Genomic DNA, 12,390 nt, shown 5'->3' with positions numbered 1-12,390 from the left:
AGTGCCATCTTTCATCTCTCTTGCCCTCAGTTTTCTGTCACTCTCTTTCCTCTCTCCCTCAACCATGCCACTGAAGGTCCACAATTAAGAAGAGCCTGTTGTTCCCAGTCCACTGTCCCTTCTCAAAAGCCCTTCTGGTAAGCCTGAGCTGAGCTCTTCCTCCTTTCCAAGTCAGTTTTTAAAACCAAACTCCCAGAGCCACCTCCTCCAAAAAGCCTTGGCTAATCTTGTCAGTAAAGACCTCAGGCTTCACATAACACTTAGTTTTGCTTCTCTAACACTTATATTTTATCACATGTTGATACAGTGGATAAGAGTGCCAGACCAAGAGTCAGGAAGATTCCTCTTCCTGAGTTCAAATCTGACCTCACACACTTACTAGCTGTGTGACCCTGAGGAAGTCACTTATCCCTGTTTATCTCAGTTTCCTCATCTGTAAAAAGAGCTGAAGAAGGAAACAGCAAGTATCTTTGCCAAGAAAACCCCAAACGGGGTCATGAAGTGTTGGACACAACTGAAAATGACCAAACAACAAATTGTGTATTATGGAGGTAATGTGAAAGCCTCTGAATCAAGGGCCAACCTGGGAGTCAGGGACTGTGAGAGTCTAGGCAAGTCATTTAACCTTGAAATATGTTGTCCAGTAGTTTCTGTTTCTTCCAACTCTTTGCAATGCCCCCAGGCAATTCTCTAGCCAGTCACTCAGTCAACTAGCATTTATTAATCATGTTCTATGTGTCAGGCACTTTACTAAATCCTTGAGATAAAAGAAAAGCAAAGGACAATGTCGGCCATCAAGGAACTCCATTTAGTGGGGGAAATAACGAAAGTAACCATGCAAAATAGATATAAATCGACAGGTTTCTAATTTGCATTTTTTTATTATGCAATATTATTATTTGCATTTTTTATTATGGCCACACATGAAGTAAGTGTCCTATCAGGATTGGAATCCATGTCTCCCAACTATGTGTTCAACATACTTCTCACTATACAGGGCTGAGTGAGGTAAAGGAGGAAAGATCCATGAATTTAGACTCCCAACACCTGAATTCAATTACTAGCTTTGCTGTTAATTACCTATAAGACTTAGACAACTCATTTCACCCCCTTTGGGCCTGCCTCAGTTTCTTCATCTGTAATATAAGGTGGTTAGACTAGATAGAGGCAGTTTCCATACCAGGAATTTTCTGTACGAAAGAGTTTGATGCTCACTTCTCCCCTCCTACCCCCAAAAAAGAGTGTTATAGATTATCTATTTTTGGTTTTCTTTTTTTAAATCCCTGTGAACTTCATGAGGACAGGGATTGTCTTTAAATTTTGTATCTCTCCCCGGTGGGGTTTAAAAACTACTGTTTTTTGCTATTGTTAATTTCTTCTGCCACCCTCTAAATCTCATCCAGCCTGTGTCTACGGTGAGGGAAAGAATACGAGATTAGGAGTCAGATTTAGACCCGATTTAGACCTAATTCAACCACTAGCTATCTGGGTGAACACGACAGCACTATCTCTCTGGGTCCCAGTTACCCCATCTGGAGAAATGAGGGTCTTGGACTGGATTATCTGAGATCTCCTTCACTTATGACATTGTATGTATTATTAAAGAAACTCAGAGAGGGAAAAGCAGCTGCCTGCTCCCAGGAATTACACTTACAAGGATCATGGGGTAGGCAGGAGGGGAGGGAGGGAGGGACACATGCTGATTGGGAGGTCCGGTGGATTTTTGCAGCTGTGGTCTGGATTCTTTTTAACTGAAGCAGTCCTTACAGAGAAAGGACCCGGGAGCCCTGGATCTGATCTGCACAAACTAAAGTAGCAAATATTTACAGAGCTCCCACTGAGTTCATGATAAGTTGAAAGCAAAGGGACTGGGGTAAGGGAAGGCCATAATAATTCATTCTTTAATTCAACAAAGAGTTATAAAGAGCCTATATGCCCAGAGCACTGTGCCAGGTGTGGCTGAAGAGAAAAAGGTAAATAGGGCAGGAGAGTAACCCACAGTAAATTTGCACATCTGGGTAACTCGAGGCCTTCCCAATCCAATTCTGTTTTTGTCCAAATACTCAGCATTTTCCTGAATTCCCTGAATAATGTGTAACAATCGCTAACATAGCTGCAAGCCTTTCCCAATTTACCCCAAGCTTTCCCTATAACTACAGCCCTAGAGGTAAAGAGCAGAGGGATTTACTATCCTCAGTTCCAGATGAGGTTGCCAGAAGTTAAATGAGGCTGTAATGAGGATATAGTGCTAGACGGGAAGTCAGGAAGATCTTAACTAGCTGTGTGACTTTCGCAAGTCATTTAACCCCTCTCAGCTTCAGTTTCTTCATGCATAAGATGGGAATAATAACAGCACCTATTTCACAAGGTCAATGTGTGTATGAAATGAATAAAGCTTAGCTATAGAAATGCAAGCAAATTTAATATGATCACACATGGAGTTAAGTATCCTGCCAGGATTGGAATCCATGTCTCCCAACTGTGTGTTCAACATACTCCTTATACAGGGCTGATCTGCTTTACAGAGGGAGGTAGAGGAGGAAAGATGCATCCATTTAGACTCTGGGTACCTGCATCCAATTACTAGCTCTGCTGTTAATTAGACAACTGGTTAGACAACTCAATTCACCCCTCTGGGCCTGCCTCAGTTTCTTCATCTGTAATGTAGTGATTGGACTAGATGATCTCTGAAGTCCTTTCCAGATCTAAATGCTGTGTGAAGAAAGTGTTATATCTTATTCCTATGGTTATTTTGGAGGGTGGGGTAGGGTGGGGGGGGAATGTGGGTTATTTTTTGGAAGGGGAACTGAGGTTCGGCTGTGCGGATGGGGAGAGTAGGATTGCTATGACAGGGCTAGGGGTGTTAGGTCGCACAGGCTTCACTTCTGGATGCCTGGACCTACCTGGAAGTAGGCACCTATTGTCCCATCTACTTCTTACGCTTGACAGTTGGTCTGTTAGCACGTAGAGCTAGAGGTTGACAAGCTCAAGAAAGCTCAGGTGTGTGTGTGTGTGTGTGTGTGTGTGTGTGTGTGTGTGTGTGTGTGTGTGTGTGTGTGTGTGTGTGTGTGTGTGTGTGTGTAGAGGTGGTGGTGCATGGGTAAGGTAGGACCCGGTGCCCCTGCCTCACCAGCTCACCGTGCATTTATTCCTTGCCCTGGTTTAGAATCGTTCCCTCTAACGAACAGGGTGCTTTGGCCCTTTCGAAGCCTCGGAAGCCGGTGGCCGAGGAGCTGAGCTGCGTATCCGGGCAGGTTGGGGGTAGGCAAGCCCCTGCGCCCTATACTGCCCGCCGTAGTCTCCCTGGCATTGGGCAAAGGAGCGTGGGAGGGGCGGGTGGTGATGGGGTAACAGCTAGACCCTGCCTGGGCCAGACTGAGCCCTCCTGCAGCGCACTCGATCCAAGCCTCCTTCGCGCCCCTTTCCTTTGCACGGCGCCCGCACATCCTCAGCCACACGGGCGGCGGCTGGGTGCAGGGCGCTTCCTTGCCAACGCAGCCTCCTTTCTTCCGCGGCTGAGTGTTAGCGCCCGGCGCCTGGCAGGCTGGGCGCAGGAGCACCCCCCTTTTACTTCCCACCCCCGCCTCTAGCCCCCTCCCCCACCCCAGGCCTCTGGTGGCCCCCGCGTACCACTGCGGGCACCGAGGCGCTGACTCCCGAGGGAGCGCTCGGGGCCGCGGCTGCACCAGTAGCAGATCGGGGGCAGAGCCGGCCGCGCCGACCCCCCCTTCCCCGCAGCTCCCCCCTCCCTTCTCACCACCCCGCCCCCTCCTCGCTCGGGTCTCCTTTGTGCGGCTCTCGCTCGTCCTGCCTCCTCCGGCTCTGCGCCCCCAGGACTGAGGCTGCTGCGGCAAGGCGGAGGAGCGGGGCTGCTGCGGGCGCTCTCCACGGTGGCACTGCCTGACATCCTTAGAGACACTCGCCCTCAATTAGCTCGGAGGACGGGAATCTGCTCCAACCTCTCCACCAGCCCTCCCCAAGCTCGGCGCCCCGCTCCTCCTCCGCCATTGCTGCGGGTGTGCGAGCTTGGACAAGGCACGCTAGATCCTCGGGGGGTAAGTTCAAATCCCACCGCCCCCCTCCAACGCTGAAGGGACGGACTTTCAGGGCTTTTCTTGGGAAGGGGAGAACAGGGTGGGGTTGAGGTTGGCAGGGGTGCGGAAAAGGCGTCCTTTCCTAAGCATTGATTTGGGGCGCAGCAGGGATGGGGGCTCGAGAAAGGACGGGACGCAGGAGATTTTCTATGCGCCCTGAACCACCTAACAACGGTACAAGAGGGTTGACTGCTGCAGAGAGCAGACTCCTAAGGGTGGGTGCGTGAAGAGGAAGCAGAGACTGGGAGATCGAATGGACAGATCTAGAAAATGGAATGGACAGAGAGGGTTTGGGGAGGAGAATGGAGAGGGATTTGGGGCAAAACGTAGCTCCCCAGCCTTTCCTGGGCTGCGTGGAGCAAGAAGCAGATACCGAGACCCGACCTCACCCTTGTGTAAGGTGAAGGCAAATGTCCCCTTCCCTCCCCAACCTCATCTTAGCCATCCAACAATGACAATTTCGTGCCCTGGTCTCCCTGAACCCCCACCCCTTTTAGCTCAGCTTTCTGCCCGGGTGGTTACAGTCACCTCTGCGGGTGTTTGGCAGGGCAGCCTTTGTGGTCTGGCTTGCAGAGAAGCTGCCCAGGTTCCAGAGCAGACTTCTTAGGGCATGTGGATCAGTAGGTCACGTCTTTTGTTATCAGTGCCACCAAAATCTGGGGAGTCTTTCTGTGGAGTGCGCCTAGCCAGAGTTTGCAGTGATGTGCGCTGTCCCCTTTGGTTCGGCAGGTACTGTCTTTCTCTCAGAAGGATGGTGAAACTGGGAAATAATTTCGCTGAGAAAGGCACAAAACAGCCCCTGTTGGAGGATGGCTTCGACACCATCCCCCTGATGACACCCTTGGATGTCAATCAGCTGCAATTCCCTCCTCCAGATAAGGTACGTTTAGATTCTTCAATGCACCCCCTCCCCAGGCTCACACACCCAAAGCCCAGGCACAAAGCTGAAACAAAAGAATGAGCTGTGGGCTGGGGAAAACAGGAAAGCCAGCCAAGAGAGGCCTTGTAGAAATAGAACTCTTTCCTCTTCAGAAGGAAATCGAGGTGAAGCTAATAGTAACCCTATTCATTGTAAGGGGTCCAAAGAGACTGAATTCTTTGCTTTTCTTGCCACACCCTCTCTCCTTAATACTGTAATAATTATTCAACTAATTTTTAGAATGTAAAAATTCAGGGCATCATATCTACCTCACAAGGTAATTAGATCTACCTTTTATTCAGCAAACCTTAAATTGGTTATAGAAATACAAGGGGCTGTAATTGGTAATACACTATAATGTGTTAATAAACAGGAGGCCTGGGTTAGATTCCCAGAACCCAGACTTATTAGATAAGTGACCAGGAGTGAGTCACATGTGATCTTGAGTTTCTTTGCTGTAAGCTGGGGATAACGATTCTTGTACTACCTTGTTCATAGGCTTTCCCACCTTAAGATGGTGCAGAAATGCTAGCTATTTCTAGAAAGGAAATGTTACAATTATTTTTAACTGGGAGGCCAGAGTAATGGCCAAAAGGAATTTAATTTGACCCTTTAGCTGAGTCTCCATCCCAGAATGATATGGGAGAGCTCCCCTTTGTGTGTGGTTCTGAATACAAGCAAGGTCTCAAGCATTCCAGAGATGCTTATTCTCACAATGATGCCACAAAAAGCTAGCATTTATATAGCACTTTATTGTTTAGAAAGTGATTTCTTTATAACCTTGTGAGGTATGATTATTATTGGGTTCTCATCTTTTTTTTGAGATCCAGACCTTCATTCAATACCAGCTGTCTATTAGAGGAGGAGGCTGTGTGATGGAGAGGAAACAGTGCTGGGTTTCAAGTCAGGGGACTTGAGTTTTAATTCTGACTCATCACCTTCCTGACCTTGGGTAAATCTGTTAATCTTTCTAGGCATCGGATGCCCTCCCTTCCCACAACCTTCAAAGTGATTCCTTGCTATAAAATGAGGGGTGGAATCTAGAGGGGTTCTAAGGTCTCTTCCATATCTAAATCTACAATTCCATGAGTTGTACCTGGATATCCAAATCAGTTATGTCCAAAACCAAACATTATGCTTTCCTCTCTCATCCCTGAAGCCACCTTTCTTTCTAATTTCTTTTTCCTTTCGAGGACACCACTATCTTTCCAGTCACTTGGATTCTCAACCTCTCTCTTTCACACTTCTCCCCTCATTGTATCCAATTAGTTGTAAAGCCTTGTGGATTTTATTTCCATCATCTCTCACATCCATCCATCCCTTTTTCTCTACTCACACGGCCAACCACTACACAAAGGAAGGTCTTCATCACTTCATATCTGCATAGTCCCTATGGTTTCCTAGTTGGGTCTCCCCATTCATGGTTTTCCTCTCTCCCGAGCCATCCTCCTAGCACCTGACAAAACAATCTTCCTAAAGCATCCGTTGGACCATATGACTCCCCTCTTCAAGAAGCTTCAGTTATTCTCTGTTGTCTCTAGAGTATACTAAAATCTCCCATGTTTGGCATTTAAGGCCTCCAATATGTTGACTTCAACCTGTCTTTTCAGACTGATTTCCCTATACCCTTCCCCACGCACTCTGTTTCAGCTAACCTGCCCAGTTGCTGTTTCCCATATGTGATATTTTATCACCCTTCTCTGGGTCCCAAGATTGAAATGATCCCATTTCTTTCACCTCCTCCTACTGGAATCAATAGTTCCATTTAAGGCTCCGCTCAGGTGTTACCCTTTAAATAAGGCCAGTATGGAGCCTCCCCTCCAAAAGACTTATTTTCATTGATTCTGTATTTTGTATTGATTTCTTTTAGCACGTGTTGTTTTACCCTAGTAGAACATAAGCTCCTTGAAGGCCGGGATTTTCATATTTGTATCCCCAGCATTTGGCACAATGCCTGGTGCAGAGTGAAGGTTTCATAAATATTCGTTGAATTGAATTGAACCAAATTCCCATTTTAGAACTGGAGAAAGTAAGACTGGGAGAGAAATGGTGGGATATAGCTAATCTCTGCTGGTGCAGGGCCCGGGGCCATGCGACCTCGTGTACTCAGTGAATTCTTACTATTCTTTGATATTGATTTTGGCTTTTATATGGAATGAATGATTGTACCAAGTGCATGCAACACCCCTTCCTTTGTAGATAAGTTAGAACAAAATAAGAACTTTCTTTGTCTTCTTAACTTATTTCTTTGTTTGAATTGCCTAGATAATTTTGAGTAAATTCTATGACAATAATAGTATATCTTTGCATAAATGTTGATCATTTTTTTCCAACTACTTTTTACAATGAGAGGCATTGTGGTATAATGCCAGTCAGTTAGCCAGACAACAAGTATTTATTAATCACCTACTATGTGCTAGGCATTATGTGCTAAGAGCTGGGGATATAGAGAAATGCAAAAAAATCAACCCCTGCCTTTAAGGAATTTATAGTCTACTGGGGGAGCTCCCAGTCTAACTGAAGATAAAGTGACAAATAAAGCCCTCAGTTTGGAGCTGATTTCCAGTCTGGCATCAGATTCTTATGAGTATTATGAACCTGGGCAAAGCACTTAAACTGTCTGAGACTCAATGAGGTAATTTATTCAAAATGTTTTGAAAATTTCAAAGCTCTGTATAAATGTGAACTGTCTTAGTTGTCATTATTTTGTCTTTTCCCTCTTGTACGTAAAGACCCAGCCAATTCAGCCAATTCAGATGTTAGCAGGGAGCTGTTTGATCTGTACATGGGCCATAGTGGAACTTGTAGTATAGAATGAATAAGAGTAAAATTACAAGAAGGTGACCCCTGCCCTGCAATGCTTTGAAGAAAACCTGAAATGAGATGGGGACCTTCACCAAAATAGTCTTTCTCATACTGTGGCTCATGGCTCAGGTGACCACCCACGTGATGCTAGAGCAAGGTCTCCTGATGCTACATTGGGTTTTAATTCAGTGGAGACTAGTACCCCAACCTAAGTCCCTTCACACAAAAGTCATTAATGCACATTAAACAAACCTCACAGTAAGGTCTGGAAACCCTGTCTTCCTGCCATTGCCTCATCCATTTATAATATCATTCCTTTGAAACTGATCACCCTAGTCATGGCACCTAATTCTGGGCTTTCATGGAACCAATTATTGACATTAGGTAGGGGATGCCTGTCCTGAATTAATGATGCTCTTGTAAAATGACATGGGTTTGGGCTGTGTTATGCAAGGGATGACTGCCGCTCATTTTTATGTAACAATTTACAGTTTATATGGCACTTTGGTCACAGTGAGTCTTTGTGGTAGACAGGGTATTTATTATACACATTTTCTAGGCTGATTTAAATGACCTCTAAGGTTTTTTCCTATTCTGAAATTCTGTGAACTCCTGACCCCCAGTAGATCACATTTAAAAAAAAAGTTATGGAATTTTGAAATCGAAAGCATCTAATGTCATTTATCCAATTCCCTCATTTTATTGATGAAGAAATGGATAAAAAAACCTAAAGATGACGTGATTTTTCCAATTATAGCTAATAAGTGGGGAGCCTTGATTGGAATCCAGGCTCTTGTCTCAGAGGCCAGAGATCTCTACACTCTTCTACATTGTCTGATTCAGGAATTTATCCATCAGTTATGTATATTTAATAAGAGGGATATGGAGGGCAAGAGAAGTATGTGTGGATTCTTCTTGGCTTGATCACAGATTACATTCCACTCATGATAGTAATAGTGTGCTTATCCCTTGAGAAAACATAACACACTTTCTTACAAACTGATGAACTCTAGAACAGCTTTGATATTTTTCTTCCCAAGACTGTGTTTTGAATCCCTTTGGGAGAAAGCTATCTATAGTTAAAATGTTTGGCTACCTATTCAAATTTCCCAGAGAACTTTGCTCCACCCTCTGTGGTGCTCTTAACTCACTTTCCCTGGTAATTGTATATATTAGTGGTATCAAACTCAGGTAGAAAATGGGACCACTAAACTGGGATATAAGGATCCCTCTGGGAGCATATTAACTTAGAAAAACATGTTTTGACGTTAACTTGTCTTTATTTGTTTTGTTAAATATTTCCCAGTTACATTTTAATCTGACTCAGGTAGCATTCGGGAGTTGGGTAGACCTCTGAGCCCATGGTTCCCATGTTTGACACTTCTGGTGTACATTTTCTCCCCATCGTCCCCCCTCACCCCGTTAGATTACAAGATCATAGCATAATTTTTTTTAAAGGACTTGAGATTAACTAGTCATTTCAGCTCTTCAGGTTTAGAGGTGAGGAAACTGAAGTCCAGAGATATTAAGGGATTTCCCTAACATTGCATAGGAAGTAAATGGTGGACTCAGAGTTTGAACTCAGGTCTTCTCTCTCCAGAGTCAACACCATGCATCGCTCTGAAAGCTTGAGCTGTATGCATCTATTTTTATATACTTAGTACTCACCATAGGGCTTGCCCATAGTAGCTGCTTACTAACTAATGCGTGTTGAATTTCCTTGAAAATAAAGATGGATTGTTGACTATGTAAGGAATCATGCAGTATTTTTCACAGTGACTTCTTTGACATGTTCTGATATTCCGGGGAATCTCAGACAGAATATGTACACTGTAAAGATATGATCAAAGGATCATAGACTTAAGACTTGAAGTGAATTTAGAGATCATCTAATCCAACCCCTGAGTTTTACAGATGAAGAAACTGAGGTCTGGAGAGGTTAGGTAATTTGCCCAGGGTCACACAGGTTGTAAATGTCAGAGGTAGGATTTGAACCCAAAACTTCTGATTCCAATATTAGAATGCTTTTGTCGCACTATGCAGTGAGAAACAGAACCTCTCTGGGATTTTCTTGGGCTTTCAGAGAATAGCAGAGCCTTCGTTCTGATCAGCAATCCTCCTTTTTAGTGCCCAGGTGTCTGCCATCTGGTGCCCAGGTGCCAGACTTAAACAATGAGCAGTTCCCCTTGCCTGTGGGGCTGAACTGAGATTGCCTTTATTCCTCTTCATTTCTTAGCTGTGATGCTCAGAACCAAAGGAGGAATAGTTCAACCTGAGGCAGGCCAGCTTCCTCATCTTGGGCTGAGCCAGACAAGCTTCTCTGAAGACTTTTTTCCTTAAAATATCTTGAAGTTTCAGTCTTGTTGATTTATTTCAACTCCAGAGCTATTTAGAATAAGATTAGATTGTGCCAACAGAAAAAACATTGGGATTCCCAAGAATTGAGGCTCATCATTTCTCTCCCCTTCCCAGCTCCAAATGGTGCCACCTTCCACTTCCCCCATTTCTCTCCTCCCCTCCCCAATCCAGTTGGTGGCTAAGTGTCCTCATTATATCCCTAGAGTCTCCTCCATCTGCTTCTTCCTTTCCATTCCCACTGCTGCTCTGCCTAAAAGCAATAATTACCCTTTTCCTGGCCTTGGGCAGTGTAGTCTTTTCTACTGTTAAAATTGTGACATTGGGGTACCATGGAGACACTCAAGAAACTGGGTATTCCTGTGGGTGACCTGGGGACCTTGGCCAGTCCTTGAGGATTTGGGAGGATCTAGGAGATGTCAGGTTACAATGAACATCCAGGGAAAACTTATAGAAGGAAAAATAAGTCATAGGAGGATGGCTCAGTGATTAGCTGATGAGACTTGAGAGTCCTACCAGATTGGCCTTGGAGCTGGGCAACAGTTTATGGGCTAATTGTGTGTATTGGAGCCCATGCTTCTGATTTTTTTTTCTGCCAGCTAGGGAGCTTTCTCATTTTCCTTCCTTCTGTGCTTTTTTCAGACCTGGCTCCTTGAGTCACCTGATGGGGGTGGGAATGATGGAGTGTATTGGCAAAGAGCACAGCTCAGGAGGATCACCTGATTTTCTGGTACCCCAGGGATGTCTCTGCCAAGAGACTCACTCCTTGTCTTTGGACTGCCCTGCTATCATCTATGGGAATAGCTTGCTTCCATCACCTGGTGTCTCTGCTGAATGGACGATGTTGGAGTTAAAGGGAATGTTTATACTGGTGGGTGGGAAAGAAGGAGGGGAGGGCAGTCCCTTGGTGTGAGTATAGATAGACATATTGTGCTTTGCTAATTCTTGTGAGCCCTTGTGGTTTGCTCTGAAAGTACTCATTAGTTCAAGGGTAATTGACTGTATACTCAAATGACTCTCTCTCTCTCTCTCTCTCTCTCTCTCTCTCTCTCTCTCTCCTTAATGTAGACAGAACTTTGTAGGAAAAGCTAGAATACACCGGGTCAGCATTGCTGCAGCTCTCAGAAACCAGCATTTCAAGAGTACTGTGGGGGAAACAATGATAGTTGTATTAAAAATATAATTTTGATTTGTACAGTTTTACTATTAGTTTAGTAAATATGATTTCAGGGGAAGGTACAGTGGGTTGGGAATCAGACCTGGGCTTTCACACTCTGACTTTGCCATAGACTAGCCATGTGACCTTGGTACCTCACCATCTCTGAGCCTCAGTTTCCTGATGCGTCACGTGTGTAACATGAACAGGGGGGTGGGAGAGGTGGAGAGACTAGATGACTTTAAGGTGTCTCCCAGTTCTAAAAGTCTATCAATCTAAGATACCAGGGATTTAGTAATAGCTAGCATTCATATAGCCTTTTACAAATATCATTTCATTTAATTCTTACAGCAACCCTGGGAGGTAGGTGTTATTATTATCCTCATTTTATAAATGAGGAAGTTGAGCTAGATAGAGATTAAATGACTTGACAGTAAGTGTTTGAGAATGGATCTGAACTCAAGTCTTCCCAACTCCAGGTCCAGTGCTCTTTCTGTTGTGCCAATTCCATTCGATAAGAAGTTAACCTTTAAGATGGGGATAAAGAAGGGGAGAGGAGGAAGGGAGGAGGGAAGAAGGGAGAGGGAAAGAGAGAGAGAGATGGGTCATTTTTTTCACTTTTCACAGTTGGGAAAACCGAGGCATTTGCTCAGAGAGGATGATGGCATTCTTACTTTCCCAATTCTCTAAAGAAAATTAAATTCTGAGCACTTCATTTCATGGTTAAGATTATGGCTATGTGTATCAGAGTCATCATCCCTATCCACCTATTTTTATCTTGTTATTAATATCTTGCTTGTCTTTTGTCTTTTTTCATAAGGTGGTGGTCAAAACCAAAACAGAGTATGAGCCTGATCGAAAGAAAGGGAAATTCCGTACTCCTAAAATAGCTGAATTCACAATCAGCATCACAGAAGGCGTTTCTGAGAGATTTAAGGTAGGTGTCAATCATCTGATCAGTCTGGAGTGATTTACTGAGCATCTGTTCTGGGAAAGGCACTGTCTAGGTGCCAGAGAGAAGACAAGGAAGAATCACATCCATTCCTTGCCCTCCAAGGTTA

At 44.6% G+C, this 12,390-nt stretch overlaps 1 protein-coding gene across 1 annotated transcript in view; it reads left to right on the top strand.

Moving 5' to 3' along the window:
- Positions 1-3,809: 3,809 nt before the first annotated feature.
- Positions 3,810-12,390, top strand: part of NSG1 (neuronal vesicle trafficking associated 1) — a 35,076-nt gene continuing 26,495 nt past the window's right edge. The window contains exons 1-3 of the mRNA XM_072620212.1: positions 3,810-4,055; positions 4,824-4,974; positions 12,150-12,266. Of these exons, the coding sequence (XP_072476313.1) occupies positions 4,846-4,974; positions 12,150-12,266 (246 nt within the window). The 5' untranslated portion in view covers positions 3,810-4,055; positions 4,824-4,845. The remainder of the gene's footprint in view (positions 4,056-4,823; positions 4,975-12,149; positions 12,267-12,390) is intronic.

The sequence above is a fragment of the Notamacropus eugenii genome, chromosome 6 (genome assembly GCF_028372415.1).
Source record: "Notamacropus eugenii isolate mMacEug1 chromosome 6, mMacEug1.pri_v2, whole genome shotgun sequence".
NCBI classification, from domain to species: Eukaryota; Metazoa; Chordata; class Mammalia; order Diprotodontia; family Macropodidae; genus Notamacropus; species Notamacropus eugenii.
The sequence above is the reverse complement of the archived record's forward strand: the minus strand, read 5'-3'. Positions and strand labels throughout refer to the sequence as shown.